General features: G+C 56.7%; 2 protein-coding genes across 4 annotated transcripts in view; one reads left to right on the top strand and one right to left on the bottom strand.

The window, feature by feature from the left end:
* Window positions 1-134: 134 nt before the first annotated feature.
* Window positions 135-2944, bottom strand: LAMTOR2 (late endosomal/lysosomal adaptor, MAPK and MTOR activator 2). Of its 2 annotated transcripts, XM_019711126.3 has the most exons (4): window positions 2629-2819; window positions 2172-2334; window positions 541-630; window positions 135-328 (listed from the first exon to the last, which is right to left on the bottom strand). In XM_019711126.3, exons 1-4 carry the CDS (start codon window positions 2694-2696, stop codon window positions 272-274), a joined length of 378 nt encoding a protein of 125 aa, XP_019566685.1. In that variant the 5' UTR covers window positions 2697-2819; the 3' UTR covers window positions 135-271. The 2 variants fall into 2 exon arrangements, with proteins under 2 accessions (XP_019566685.1, XP_088655788.1); XM_088799662.1 differs by lacking the exons at window positions 135-328; window positions 541-630 and adding an exon at window positions 650-788 and having other exon boundaries at window positions 2629-2944.
* Window positions 2945-3740: 796 nt separating this feature from the next.
* LOC109434299 (translocon-associated protein subunit beta) overlaps window positions 3741-15178 on the top strand; it is a 29307-nt gene continuing 17869 nt past the window's right edge. Inside the window, exons 1-10 of one of the 2 annotated variants that reach the window (XM_019711123.3) lie at window positions 3741-3957; window positions 5426-5577; window positions 5936-6153; window positions 6692-6954; window positions 8439-8597; window positions 11955-12180; window positions 13252-13391; window positions 13891-13974; window positions 14074-14189; window positions 14385-14571. In XM_019711123.3, the coding sequence (XP_019566682.1) occupies window positions 3850-3957; window positions 5426-5577; window positions 5936-6153; window positions 6692-6954; window positions 8439-8597; window positions 11955-12180; window positions 13252-13391; window positions 13891-13974; window positions 14074-14189; window positions 14385-14571 (1653 nt within the window). In that variant the 5' untranslated portion in view covers window positions 3741-3849. The remainder of the gene's footprint in view (window positions 3958-5425; window positions 5578-5935; window positions 6154-6691; window positions 6955-8438; window positions 8598-11954; window positions 12181-13251; window positions 13392-13890; window positions 13975-14073; window positions 14190-14384; window positions 14572-15178) is intronic. The other variant, XM_088799661.1, reaches the window with a different exon arrangement.

Genomic DNA, 15178 nt, shown 5'->3' with positions numbered 1-15178 from the left:
ATTCTGAGTGGCGAGGGCCAGGTGAGGCCACTCCACTGGAGACCCTGGTGGGGGAGCAGGACATGAAGAAACCTGTAAGCCAGTCCTGCTCCGTTCCATCCCGACTCCTCCCAGCCAAGAAAGCAACCAAGACGTAAGACAGGACTGAAATTTATTCTTGGAAAAAACAAAGTCCCTCCCCTCCCCCCACATTCCAGGAAGGATTCCCCAGGGGGCCCTGCCCCTCCAATGGTCATCTCTCTCGTCTGACCCCAGCTTCCACCAGTGCCCCTTACGACGCTGCTACCTGGGTAAGGGGTTCTTCCAGGTACTGCACCAAGGCTTGGGCCTGCGGGAGGGGGAGGAGAAATCGTCCCACATGTGGCCTGCCACGAAAGGGACCCCAAATCCAGGTCGACTCCCAATACCGAGCACCCAGCCCCCAGCCCCAGTGGACAGGGACTGGGTGACATGAGGACCCAGGAAGGCGGTGGGGACGGGAGTGGACACTGACGGAGCACGGGGGCCGGGCCCAGGTGGCGGAGCCATGAGCACACATACCTTGGCCTTGAGCATCCCGAAGCCGACGGTCTCCTTGGCATACATACACAGCAGTAGGTTGGCCACTCGCGTGATGGCCACACGGCCCTCCTGGGGGGGTGACATCGTGGGATGGGAGGCTCTGCTTGGCACCCTGAGCCCCCTTTCCCCACGGGCTCCTCGTGAGACAGACTGTGTCTTCCTTCCACGCCCCGGGCAGGGTGGGAGCTTCAGCTGGGGGCTTTGGCCGCAGCCCTGGACATGGGGTCCTGTGCCCAGATTCCAGCCTCAGCACAGCCACGAACCAAGTCACCCCAGAAAACTCAATCTCCCAGAAACTCGGTTCTCTTTCTGTAACCCCTACCTCATCCCAGTTGCTGAGGGTACTAGCACACGGGAAGGAATTCTGGGCTATTCTAATGGGCGATGTTATTATTATGGGTTCACCTCAAAGACACTATAAGGGGCTTGAGAGCAGAAACCCCACTCCTAGTCCTCTTTTCCAATGGCAATGTGTTTCAAACTGTACACTTGACGTCCGGGTTAGGAGACTAATTAAGAAGGTTGATTAGCATCAAAAGAAAAAAGGAAGGAAAAGAAGAGAAATGAAGAGAAGTGCGTTGCATGCAGTAAGGGAACTTGTTTGAGTGGGTGATTGTGTGTATTGGGCTCCGGCATCACGTGTGTTTCTTATGGCTGGGTTGTGGTCAAATGTTTGAAAGCTATTGCCCTATAGCACTAGGTCTGAGCTGGGCACCCAGGAGTAATGAGTTGAGCTGGAATGCATCCTTGGCTGGGCTGGGGGCAAGGAAGGGGCAGGTAGCTGAGTTACAGTGGAAACCCTTCATTCTTGCGGCCTTCTCCATTCAGTTCAGCAAACTTTCACTAGGTATCCAGTGTGTGCTAGGAACCCTGTGCTGTCTCTCCGGCATCACCTATGATCCTTCCCCCATTCTCATGCCACTCCAGCCACATCTACCTTGTTGATCTGTGGCCAGGCACCATTCTGCCTCAGGGCCTTTGCACTTGCTGTTCCCTCCATCAGAAATGTTTATGCCCCAGACAGCCACACGGCTTGCCAACTTCCTTCAAATCTGTGATGAAATGTCACCTTTTCAGTGAGATTGTCCCTGGCGCGTGCCACCCTTATCTCACTTCCTTGCTTTATTTTTCTCCATTGTGTTTTTAGAAAACTAACATCTTATTTTTTTAAACTGACATATTTTTTTCTTCCTCAAGGGATTAAACAAGGGTCTGGAGACTCTCATAGTTCTGTGAGTCAGTGAATCCGGCATGACAGCACTTTGTGTGTACCTCACTCTACAGTTTATACCCACTCTTTTAGTTCATCTTCACAACAGCCCTGTGAGGTGGGGACTGGGGGTTATTGTTTCCACCTCAGAGAGGAGATAAGGAAGCTCAGAGAGGTTAAGTAACTTACCCAAGGTTCCACAGACGGTAAGTGGCTGGCTGAGACCAGAACCCCAGGCAGACCCGGGGTCCAGGGCTCCTTCCTCACCACTGTGATTTCTGCCTATCATAAACGGTGCTGCGGGCCAACTCTTAGCACTCTTCCCGAGATCCTGCCCCTCCAACCAGCCGGGACCGGGGATCCCCTTGGGGGACAGAGGAAGTGGCTTCCCTCTCCATACCATGCAGTCCATGAGGATGAATTTGAGATTGTCTTCATTAAACGCTTGGTTCCCATTCCGGTCGTAGGCGGCCCAGATGTTACTGGCGATGGCGGCGGTGACCCGGGCGTCAGTGTCCCCGTAACCAGAGTAGGCCAGCAGAGATCCCTCGTTATTCAGCAGCCTGGCGAGGAACCGGAAGGGGCAGCGACGTGCTCAGGATGGGGAGTAAGAGTCCTGGGTTCCCATCCCAGCTCCCGCCACTGGCGCTTCTAGAAAGCAAGGGTCTAGGTTGAGTGTGTCCTAGAACGTGCCCAGAGCACCCAGCACGTCGCTTTCCCTTGTCGAGAGGGGCCCTCCAAGGCGGCTGCCCACTCTGCCTCCTCCCTTCCCGGAGATGTGTCCCCACCCCTCCCTCGGAGAGCCGCGCGCTGCCCGACTCCAGTGCTCGTCGCTCGGGTCCTCGGTCCGCACTCACAGGGTGCTCTGGACACCTCCAGTGTTGGCTTGGCTCAGCACCTGGGTCAAAGCCTTGGGACGTAGCATGCCTGCAGCTCCCAAACCCGGGTTTTTGCACCCAGACCTCCGAGTTGCCTCCTGCGGGCCTCCGCCGGCCCCTTCCGGTGGTTCAGCTGACCTGCTGCCCCGGAACGCCCTGGGAGTTGTAGTTTCTCCGCCTGACTTCGTAGTTTGTGACTCAACCCCGCTCCACCGCGGAGGGGACTGGGAATTGTAGTTCCTTGAGGCCTCGTGAGGCATCCTGGGAACGATAGTTCGCCTTTCCACTGAGACCACGCGGTTGTGGGGGAAAAGAGCGGGAGTGAAAGGACATTGGCGGTATTGGAAGGACATTTAACCCCCTCGGGGAGAGAAAAGTCATGTCCGCTTGACAATCCACGACTCAGTAATTAAAAAAATGAAAAATAAAATCCCTGTGTTTGTTAGGCACACCTTTGGTTGCTTTTCAAAGCAATTTTCTACATTATGCACAATTCTGTGAGATGAAGCCATAGATACTATTGAGGAAACCGAGGCTCGGGAAGGCCATGCAGGCAAAACCCAGGTCGCTGGAACAGTACCTAATAGAGTTCATTCAGGCCACGATCCTCGGGGGAATGAAATCAGTTCTAGAGATGAGATTTTAGGTGGACGTCCAGAAGTGGGAAAATGCATCCTCCCAGTCGGCAGAGGCCCCAGGCCTGAGAAGGATTTGGGCTTCTCGAGAAAGACCAGCTATCGCAGGGGACGGAGATAAAGCGGCGACACAGAGAGTCCTTTGTCCCGGAGCGGGAGTGACCCGCGGTGGGGGCAGGGGATGCTTTGGGCCGGAGGGGACCTCGGCTCAGCTCTGGCCCGCTCGGATGGGCCGTGGTCCCCCGTGGGGCGCTCGCCCCTCACCCCAGCAGTGAGGGACTCGCCCCGTCCGCGTCCCGAGCGCCCCAGGGGCCGCCGCCCAGCGAGGCCCAGACCAGGCTGCGGGACCCCAGGCTCGGCCCTGGGCGGACCCTGCTGCAGTGGCCCCCCCAGTCCGCCCGGGGCGCTGTGGCTGCCGCTGGTCCGGAGGGGGCGGTGAAGCCTTGGGGAGGGGAGGGAGGAGAGGGGAGTGTTGGAGGCGCCGGAGCCTAGCCGGGCCGGCGGGGCGGGCGGGGAGGAGGAGGAGCCGGAGCGGGCTGGCGGGCGGCCGGGTGGCGGCGGCGGCATGGCGGAGCCGAGCGGGGCTGAGACGAGGCCCCCCATTCGGGTCACCGTCAAGACCCCCAAGGACAAGGAGGAAATTGTGATCTGCGATCGAGCCTCGGTCAAGGAGGTACTACGGTCGTCGGGGGGAGCGCGGAGGAGGGGTCCGCGAAGAGAGGGGGGTGGCTCGGGACGGCCGGGCGCAAAGAAGGGCCTGGGAGAGGAGGGCGGGGGCCCAGGCGGCCCTCGGAGGAGCGAGAAGGAGGAGAGGCGGGTCAGGGGCGTCCTGCGAGGGTAAGTTGGAGGAGCGTGGCACGCGTGTTGGGGAAGGGAGGCCGGGGCTTGCCTTGTGGCCTGGACTGGGGGCGTGGTGGAGAGAGGGGAGGGGGACACCTTGCGCAGGGAAGGGGCAAGGACCCTGGGCTTGCGCCGTGTTACTTATAGGGGTTCGGGGCGCCGAGGCAGAGTGGGGGCCGGGCATGGTGCTGAGCCGGGAGAGCGCGCGGGGGACGCCGCGGAGACCTCGGGCGCCTGCTGTGCGCCTGGGAGGACGCCCCGCCTTCTTCGCCGCCCCGGCAGTGGGGGGAGGATTTCCCTCTGCCCAGATCCTTCCTGCGCTTTCCAATCCAGGTGGTTACGTTTGGTTCTCAGCCCTCCGGGATTTACACAGTGTGCAGTAGGTGCTCAATAAAAACGTATCCGATGAGGGAGCGTTGCCTGGGTTCGCCACCCCCCTGTGGCTGCTCCAGAAATTCACAGGGGCGGGGCTTAAGATAGGCCATCTGGTTGGAAGGGAGGGATCTGGAAGCTGCCTGGCTTAGCAAGTGCACTGGTTTTGGAGCGCAGGTTTGGTTTGGGGGCGCTGATAGATTTGGGAGTCTAACTCTTCCCAAGCCAGCCTTTAGTACCCTCGCTGCCCACGCCCTACCCCCAACCTTATAAAAAGGCTATATTCCGTAATTTAAATCCTTTTCCCTGCAAAGCTGGATTTGAAATCAGCTGTAATTGAGAGGCAGTGTGTTTGGTTAAGAACCTGGGCTTTGGTGTGGAGACTTGAGTCCGGTCTGCGGGCGTGCAAGTCACCTACCTGCCCAGCTGTTCAGTTTCCTCGTCTTCCTAATGGAGATGGTGACTAATGTGTATCTCATAGGACCTAGACTCTTAACTCGTGAATAGTTGGTGCCGGTATAATAACTGGGCTCCTTGTGTTGTAGTTGTTACAAGCACTTTGGGAATGAAGAGGGAAGAGAAACTGGGGGTTTGAGAAGAGAAGGCTGAGGGAGACTGGGCCTGGGTCCAAGGCTGCTGAAGAGTGCTGCCCAGGCAGTACCCTCAGGGACCTGGGCAGAGGGACTGGGGGGGACGGACAGGTAGCAGAAGGGCTTCCTGGGGTGGGAAGCCCTGGGCTGATTAAGGGAGGAGCCTCTCATTGGTCCATCGCCTTGGTTAACAAAGGAGCTGCTTATGGCAGTTGGAGAGATGGAGTGAAGACTGCGAGTGGACCGCCCACACCTAGAGGTGGCAGCAGAAGAAGGCAGAGGCTCTTGATGGGTGGAGCCCAGGCAGCCTCCACAGTGACCTCTGCCTCTTGATCACAGTTCAAAGAGGAAATCTCACGGAGGTTTAAGGCCCAGCAGGATCAGCTGGTCCTGATCTTCGCAGGCAAGATCCTCAAGGATGGGGACACACTGGACCAGCACGGGATCAAGGATGGGCTCACTGTCCATCTGGTCATCAAGACCCCTCAGAAGTAAGTTCAGCAGAGGAGCAGGCCGAGCTTCTCATTGGCCCACCTTGCCCCATCTGATACTTTCTCGCCCATCACTCAGCTCTGCCGGTGGAAGGTGGCTCCTGGGTGGGTTGCCAGGCAGGCCTGTGATCTCACCTGCAGGGGACTTAGGTCTCCCAGAATGCCCTGAAGACACCCGGTGCTGGCTCCTTCCCTCTGTCCGATTTACAACTGCCCCCCCGGCATCACCCCACCCCAGCCTCGGGGTTGCTTAGGACGCAGCGTGGGTTTGGGCAGTAGCTGCACAGCAAACACGGAGAGGGTTGCCTTCCCTCTTCCCGCCTTCATGGAAGCTTGGATCTTCTTTCTCTGTCCTCAGGGCTCAAGATCCGGCTGCCACCACTGCTTCTCCCCCCTCCACTCCAGACCCTGCCTCAGCACCCTCCACCACACCCGCCTCACCTGCCACCCCTGCCCAGCCCTCCACCTCTGGCAGTGCCACTTCGGATGCTGGCAGTGCAAGCCGGAGGAGCAGTGGAGGGGGGCCCTCCCCAGGGACTGGGGAGGGCCCTCCCAGTGCTACTGCATCCATACTCTGTAAGCCCTCAGGAAGGAGGACACTGTCCTGTTGGGGGGTTGGGGGAGAACCAAGGGGTCTGATCGGGAGAGGGTACTTGAGCCACATGGAGGAGGAAAGCTAGCCTCTGAGAGCTTCCCAGAGGAGGGAAGCATGGCTAAGTGTTCAGAGTGAGGGGAGAAATAGCGCTGGGGATGTGGGGGACCCTGGGTGAGCATATTGGAGTTAGGGGCACTCAGAAGGCCGTCGGTGGTCAGGACTGTGCCTGGCTCCCAGCCTCTGCCACCAGAGGGCTCAGCCCGCTAGGCTGACATCTCTGCCAGCAGCGGATCTGGGCTGGGCAGCAGGGATGATTAGAAAAGGGAGACCAAGAAGCGGGGGGGGGGGGGGGGATCCCGGAGACCTGAACTCGGTGGCTCTGGGGGGGGGGGGGGATCCCGGAGACCTGAACTCGGTGGCTCTGGGGGGGGGGGGGGATCCCGGAGACCTGAACTCGGTGGCTCTGGCCAGGTGGGGGCAGGGCTCCTGTGGCCGACTGTGACCCCGCCCTCCCCGCAGCTGGCTTTGGGGGCATCCTGGGCCTGGGTAGCCTGGGCCTGGGCTCCGCCAACTTCATGGAGCTGCAGCAGCAGATGCAGAGGCAGCTGATGTCGAACCCCGAGATGCTGTCACAGATCATGGAGAACCCGCTGGTCCAGGACATGATGTCCAACCCCGACCTGATGCGTCACATGATCATGGCCAACCCCCAGATGCAGCAGCTGATGGAGCGCAACCCCGAAATCAGCCACATGCTCAATAACCCCGAGCTCATGAGGCAGGTGGGTGCGTGTGTGGCGTCGGCGGGGCAGGGGGTCCGGCACTCCGGGGCCTGCCCGGCCTGGTCCCACCGTGTCCTGCCTTGACCTGGGTGTGCAGGCGTTCCGTAGCACACTGGGAGTCCAGTGATGCAGACACCGGCCTGGCCTTGCAGGAGCTGCTGGTGTCAAAGGAAGTGGGACGAGTCAGCAGGCAGTTATAATACAGTGTGGTCGCCACGACCGCAGAGCTGGTCACGGGATCCCTGAGGAGCACATGGGGGGTCCTAATCCTACCCTGGGGCTCCAAGGGAGCCTCCTAGAGGAAGTGTCACCCAAGCTGAGACCCAAAGAAGGAAGAATAAACCAGAGGAAGAAAAAGAGAAGAGTGTCCAGGGCTGAGGGACAGCACGTGTAAAGGCCTGGGGGTGAAAGATCACAGAGTGTCCCGGGAGTGCTGTGGCTGCCCAGGGCTGGGTGGGGAGGGGAGGCCCAGGGGACGCAGTTTTGTGTCGGTCTCTGGGAGCTCCGTCTCATGGCCCAGCCCAGCAGGGGACAAGGAAAGACTATCTCAGCTGAGTTGTAGACACCGTGCTGGACGCAGCAGAAGGTAAGTTCCATAAGGGCAGAGATTTGCAAGTATCCTCTTCACTGTCCAGGACAGTGCCTGGGTCCCGGCAGTCACTCAGTGGATGCTTCCAGATGGCTGCTTCTGGACTACGAGTCAGAGTCTCATCTTAGACGTAGGGTGCTTAGAAGAGGCAAGTGTGGAGCAAATTTGGGAAGAAGGACAGGGAAGGCATTCCAAGTTGCATGGGAACAAGAAGAAGTCATGCTCATTTTCTCTCCTGCACTGCTGTCCCCCGGAGTTGACACAGACCACCCCTTATCGAGAGTGAGCCATTGGCTCTAAAGAGAAAACCTCCATCCTGTTTCTCAGTCTTTAGTCAGGCCAGAGACCTGGGGGTGGGATGAAAGGGTGTTAGTAGCTTTGTCCTAGCGTGAACCCTTTCCCTCTCCAATCTGTCACTGACCGGAAGCGCAGGATGGCCTTGGTTGGACAGACCTGGCTCCACCACTGACTGGCTGTGTGTCCCCAGCAGTGAGTCACTGAACCTGTTTTCTCATCTGCAACACAGGGAGATAAATATCTACCTGGGATGGTTATTGTGGGCATTAAATGACTTGAATTCTGTAAATTACTTACGCAGTGCCTGTGTATCATAGGTGCTCGATGGATGTGAATTCCCACTTGAGCCTCCCCTTTCTCAGATCCCTTCTTGCTTAGTTTTCTTGTGCTCCCTAATACTCTGTGGACCCCCTGGACCTGCAGGAGGACAGCTGCTGCCCTCACCCCTTCTGGGATCACTGTCCTCGCTAGGAAAAGCCAAGCAGAATGCCCACAGGGAAGAAGTTCCTCAGGCAGGCGCTGGGCCCGCCCGCCTGATGCAGGCCTCGTGGGCTCGACACTCCTGGTTCCAGGGCCCTCTGTCTCGCTTCTCCCCCAGACGATGGAGCTTGCTCGGAATCCAGCCATGATGCAGGAGATGATGCGGAACCAGGACCGGGCCCTCAGCAACCTGGAGAGCATACCTGGGGGCTACAACGCTCTCCGCCGCATGTACACGGATATCCAGGAGCCCATGTTCAGTGCCGCCCGGGAGCAGGTGGGGCCAGAAGTGGGGGTGGGCGTGTCCAGGGGCATCAGGCTCCATACTCCCTACCCCTGACACAGGCGAGCCTGGGGTGCTATCCACTCCTCTTTCTTTCCCTAGCCCCCCAAGGGTGGGCCTTGGCTCGAAAACAGTTCTCACAGTGACAGCCAGGGATGGTCCCAAGTCGTCCAGGGCTGAGGCACAAGGGCTGAAGGTAGAGTTCGTTGCGCAGGGAAGTGGGTGAGGTGTAGAGCCCAGGGCATTTGCCATGGGCCTGACAGACCTCTTACACCAGGGGCTCACAGGTTGTGGGGCGGGCTTGGGGTCAAACAGCTGACCCTCGCACAGTGTCTCAAGTGTGGTCCCCGAGTCACCTGCGGTGGGTCACCTGGAGAGCTTATTGAGGATGAGATTCCTGGTCCTCACCTTGGAGCTACCTACCAGCCCCAGCTCTGGAATCAGCCTCTGAGAATACGTGCTTTTAAAAATGCTTTATCAATTCTTTCCAAATGCATAACCAATGTAGATAAAAATAGCCTTCCCTGTATCCGAGTTGCCATATGTATTAATAGATTCAGGGCCTTTTTTGGTTCTTTATTTTTAAAGTTTACTTTACACTGAATACTTTATGCATTTACATGTTTCAAAATTGAAAAGGTGTGTGGAAACAAAAGGGTATTTTAAAAGTAAGGAAAGGTATACGAGCTCAAAGTATACAAGAGAGACCCTTCTGTTTTCATATACCAACCACCTCTGTCCTACCTGAGAAGTCACGAATGTTGCTATTGTGGACATTTTCCTAGCCGTATTTAATATTTGCAAAAAAGACATTACAGATGGCATTGCAGCCTTCACCTAGCCCTCTCCCATTGTCCGGCTCTCTTTCCCTCCACAGCTAACTACCACCCCGGAGTTGGTGCTTGTCATTTTGATTCTTTTATTACCTATGCATGTAGCTGTAAATACTCCATAGCATTGTTTTGCATATTTTTCTACCTTATAGACATGGTATCATGCTGCCCGTATAATTTTTAATTTGCTGTTTAAATGTTTTAAAAACATTTAATTGAAGGATAAAACAGCGACAGAAAATACACATATCATAAGTATACAGCTTGATGGATTTTCACAAACTGAACACCCCCTAACCAGCACTCAGGTGGGAAGGTGGCATCTCACGTTATTTCTTTTGCTGTGGAAAGGAAAAAACACCATGTCTTGGGTGGCCCATGCTATTCCCATGCTGTCTCTGTCCTGCACCAGGTCTCCACAGATGAGTATGTGTCTTGCTGACTCTACTCAGCCCCACTGGGCTGTCTGTCTGTTGGTGCAGTGATACCACGTCTTAATAAGCCTGGGCACCCGGTGGCATGAAACCCACCCCACCATCATCTTCAATAGCATCTTCGTTACTTTTGGCATTGCTCTTTCAAATTACTGTTTGTAGGGATCAACTCTGAATTTTTAAAGGATTTTTTGGGTTTATTTTAAATTCTATTTAAGTAATTAAAAATAAATATACATCAGAGTAACCCATTCACCTAGCTAAAAAAAAAAAAAAAAAAAAGCAAGTAATTGAGAGAGAGGCTTATAACAAGCGCTCCAGCTAATTCTGAGGGACCCTAAGGTGTGAGAACCACTGGTTTAGTGCACAGAACTGGTTTAGCATTTGGCATCAGCAAACCTGGCTTCAGATGCCTGTGGTACCGTTTCCTGGTGATGGGATTCTGAGCGCGTTGCCTGACCTACCGATCTGGGCCTCAGCGCCTGGATGTTATAGCCGTGGTTCTCAGTCATTTCCGTCTCAGGGTCCCTTTATACTCTTAAGAATTACTGCGGGTCCCGGAGAGCTTTGGTATTCACTGTGTCTGAAATTAAAATGAAGAGATTTTACAAATATCTATTAATTCATTTAAAAATAATAAATCCGTTGTATGTGAACATAAATAGCATTTTCTTTTGAAAATAACTTTACGGAGGAAAGAGGGACCTTGCGTTACATTTTTGCAGCTATAAGACAGCTGGATTCTCAGGTATGCTGCATTCACCCTGTTGCGCTGTCACACGTTATATAGCTTTTGGAAAACTCCAGTCAGTACTCACAGGAGGAGGAAAGTGCAAATGGCAAATAACATCTTGGAATTATAAAAACAGTTGCGAACCTTGCAGGGGTCCTAGGACCACACTTGGAGAACTGGTGTATTAGAGGGATACTGTAAACATTAAAATGACTGTAGCAGGCACGTAGTAGGTGCTCAATAAATGATTACGCCGACAGGCAGTTCAGGAAGAGATTTGGTCCTTAGGGTGCACCAGGAGGAAGAACGCAGGGCCCAGGACTAGGAGGGGTTGGGTGCCAGGCCGGTGAGCAGAACAGGAAATTGGAAATGGACAGACTGAAGCTATGGTGCCCAGACCCTGGCATCTGCTGAGGTAAAGGAACCAAGCTCAGAGCAGGGCAATCCTTGATCAGCCCTGGTTCCCGTGACCCACTCTGAATACACAGGGAACGTGACTGGATGTGAAACCCCATGGTGGGGAGGCGCTGAGGCAGCTCAGAGACCTGCTTAGGTCCTGACCACCTGGGGACTCAGGAGAGGGGAAACGGGCCTGGGACGTCCCTTAGACAGATTTCTTTCCTGGGAGCTGGCGGGTCCGGAGGGGAGGTCCAGGGGCCACCTTGGACAGCACGCCATATGATGGGTGCAGACCCTGAGTGACACAGTGGGAGCTGGTGCTGAGGGGGACTTTAGCTGAAGCCGCCTGTCCGGGGAGGTAGGCCGTGGAGGGAGGGGAAGGAGGAGATTGGAGACCCAGGGAGGGCGTGCTCAGCCGGGGATGTGTGCCATTTTGCCCCTGGAGGGGCAGCCCACTAGGGGACCCAGGCATTCAGGGAGAGGCTCTGGGGAGTCCCATTGGACCAAGGTGGTCGGGGACGGGGAAGCTGGGGCAATTCAGGGTTAATGTAAAAGCCAACAGTTACTCATTGAGCACCTAGAGTGTCAGGAACGGGGTGCAAAGGTGAGCCCCACGTTGTCTCCAGCCCTGAGGAGCTGAGGAAGACCAGGGTCTCCTGCACACTGGGAGTGGGTGTGAAGCCCTTTGGAGCACACGGGACTGCAGACCACGTGCTGAGAGCCACTGGGAAGACGGGAGGGGTCAGTCGTTAGCAGCAGCCAGCTCCCACCCTGCAGGACGGGGCTGGTGCTGCCCATTGTGGGCTCCCCATCCAGCTGAGGGCCTCGGAGCTCTTAGATCTCTCTCCCTTTCCTGGGGAAGGGGAGGCTGTCAGGTGAGAGGAAAGAAAGGGCAGAGCCCTTGCCCCTGGTTTGTTTCAGTCCTTAACCCGAAACCTTTCCCTCCTCCCAGTTTGGCAACAATCCCTTCTCTTCCCTGGCCGGGAACTCCGACAGCTCGTCCTCCCAGCCTCTGCGGACTGAGAATCGAGAGCCCCTCCCTAACCCCTGGAGCCCCTCGCCCCCCACCTCCCAGGCCCCCGGGTCCGGTGGGGAGGGCACCGGAGGATCGGGGACCAGCCAGGTGCACCCGACAGTCTCGAACCCCTTTGGGATCAATGCGGCTAGCCTGGGGTCAGGTATGTCCTGGGGTGGAAGGAGCTTAGTGGGGTCCCCATGGCTGTCCCTCAGGCCCAGGACTGAATGGGGTTCACAGTGCTCCAGAATATTGAAGACAGAGGTGAGACTGTATTGAAGCCACAGAGCGGGCTCTGCAGCCTGGGGTCATGGCCCCACCCCTGAGAGGGTGACGGTTGGTTCTGGCCATGTCCTGATGTCCCCGGGAGTGACCTAAGTCAGAGTGACCCCGGGAGTGACTCGTGAATAAACCAGACCCCACCTAAGCTCTTTCAGCATGACGGGAAATGGGGGTGTGGGAGAGGAATCAGGGCAGACCTGGGGTCATGTGAGGCTGGGGCAGAGGGATATGTAGGCTGCCCTGTACAGAGGTGCAGGTTACACACTGCTCAACCCTGGGGCCTGCCCCATTTATCTGAACTCTACATATGACCCTGGGGATGTGTTTGGTAGATGCCCTGATTTCTCTACCCTGGGGGACACCTCATCTCGGTTGGGAAAGTCCCTTTCCCTCTATGTGCATCACTTCCCTTTTTTATAAAATAGGGGACTTGAACCTGATCCTGGGTTCCAAACTGTGCTCCTGAGTCCCAGGGGGTCTGGGCCATCTCCAGGATGAGGGAGGACCAAGTGAGAGAGGCTCCAGGCCTTCTCCGGCTCCAACCAGACCATTGACTTACTTGGTTTCTGAGTGGGATTTGGTTTGAGGAAAGGGTCTTTGCCACTAAGACAAGTTCGAAAACCATTGATCTTGGTGATTTTCGTCAGATCCTTTGTGAGTCGGATGTTATCGTGGCAGCAACAATCCAGAGGGGCAGGAATCAGACCCAGTTTCCAAGTGGCTCGGCCTTAGCAGGGTAGATGGGAAAGGGGCCAGGCCAAAGCAGGGCGAGAGGACCTTGGAGTCAGGAGAGCCCTGGCCCACGCCCGGTACCTGGGTGGCCATTGTACCGTTGTCCTTCTGAGTCTTGCCACCACTCAGTGTGTAAAGGAAGGTAGACCGATGCGAGGCCGCTGGTTTCCATCGGGACCCCTTTTCTCCTGTTTGGTTTCTCTTTTCCTGCTTGGGGTAGGGATGTTCAACAGCCCGGAAATGCAGGCCCTGCTGCAGCAGATCTCAGAGAACCCCCAGCTGATGCAGAACGTGGTCTCCGCCCCCTACATGCGCAGCATGGTGCAGACGCTCGCCCAGAACCCCGACTTTGCCGCTCAGGTACGGACCTGGCCCCGGGGTGGTGGGGTGTGTGTGTGCATTGGGTGTGGTTACTCGGGGCCAAAACACCCCAGACACAGCCTGCCTGTGTCTGTAGGTCAGGCTCCCCCGCTTCCCAGCTGTGTGAGCTAAGCAAGTCGTGGAACCTCCCAGTTTCCTTGTCTGTAAACTGGTAATAGCAGCAGTTCCTCATAGACCAGTGAGGATTATGGGAGTCAGTGCATAGGAAGTGCTTTGAGCGTGGCACAGGGTAGGCACCGTGCCCTTGGGGTTGTCAGCCCTCATCATCGTCACACGCAGGGCTGAGCAGCCTGGCTGCTGACACTCATCATTGCCTGGAGTGTTCTGTTCCCTCTCACTGTCCCACTTAGGTTGTCAGGACACTTAGGGGTCTGGCCAGATCTCCTGCAGGGGTAATGGTGCTGAGCGAGGCGAGGCTGTGGGGGAATTCCCAGGGTGGGTAGGCCCCGGCCTCCCCTGACTACCTTGACCCTGGCAGATGATGGTGAACGTGCCACTGTTTGCGGGGAACCCCCAGCTGCAGGAGCAGCTCCGCCTGCAGCTCCCCGTCTTCCTGCAGCAGGTGAGTGAGGCGCCTGAGCCCAGAGGGTGGGCCTGCAGGGGGCCCTCAGGGTGCGGCTGCCCCCTGCCCACTACTGCCTCTCTGCTCCTTCGCCACTAGATGCAGAACCCGGAGTCTCTCTCCATCCTCACCAACCCCCGTGCCATGCAGGCGTTGCTGCAAATCCAGCAGGGGCTGCAGACCTTGCAGACCGAGGCCCCCGGGCTGGTACCCAGGTGAGGGTGGGGGCAGGTGGGCAGTGAGGTTCTGGCCACGGCTCCCCTCGACCCCTCCCTCCACCACTCAGACCAGCCATTGTGTCTCTGAGGGTCCGTTTTCCTGTTTCCTCTAACTGCTTTTCCTTCTGGACCTCATGTTCCCATCCCTTTCTCAGAGGCCACCTCCCACCTCTTGGTCTCTCCTGCCCGCAGCCTCGGCTCCTTCGGGATGTCCCGGACGCCCGCGCCCTCGGCAGGCAGCACCGTGGGGCCTGTGCCTGAGGCCCCCACCTCCTCGCCAGCCCCGCCGGCCACATCCTCTCCAGCTGGGGCTCCCAGCGCCCAGCAGCAGCTCATGCAGCAGATGATCCAGCTTTTGGCAGGAAGTGGAAACTCACAGGTACACAGGGCAGTGGGGCAGGGGCTGACTGCCGCTTCCAGCCTGGCGGTGTCAGGGGTCGCAGCAGAATAGAGACACAATAGAGAGCAGGCTTTGGTCAGCCAGACCTGGTGTTAGCTCCTGGCCTGCACTTTCCGGCCCTAGACAAGTTGCCGGTGGGGCTCTTCCATTCCCACAGCTGTAAAATGGAGGTGAGAATCCTAATAGCCCTTCCCATGTGCTTACGGAGAAGCTCTCATTCCTTTATTCCTCACAACTGCCTCGTGATAATTTCTGGGTTACAAAAGGGGAAAACGAAGGCCCAGAGAGGTGCAGTGGCTTGCTCCTCGCTGGTACGTACGTAATGGAGCCAAGATTCAAACCGAGGCAGGCCGGCTCCAGAATTTATACTTTAACCACTGTCTTATACCACTTCTGCTTCTATCAAAGGATTCTTTTGCTAATTAGAGCAGCCTCCATCCCTGAGACTAGAGAGGAGGATTCTGGAAGGTGAGCTGACTAGAGCCCTGGGCCACAAAGTGAAGGCCAGGTGTATGGGGAAGGAGTGAGGGTGACCTTGGTGAGCCCCTTAACCTTTCTCCGGCCTCTATGACTCATCTGGGAAAAG

The sequence above is a fragment of the Rhinolophus sinicus genome, chromosome 7 (assembly GCF_057876585.1).
Source record: "Rhinolophus sinicus isolate RSI-liver-muscle chromosome 7, RSI-T2T, whole genome shotgun sequence".
Classification (NCBI taxonomy): domain Eukaryota; kingdom Metazoa; phylum Chordata; class Mammalia; order Chiroptera; family Rhinolophidae; genus Rhinolophus; species Rhinolophus sinicus.
The sequence above is the reverse complement of the archived record's forward strand: the minus strand, read 5'-3'. Positions and strand labels throughout refer to the sequence as shown.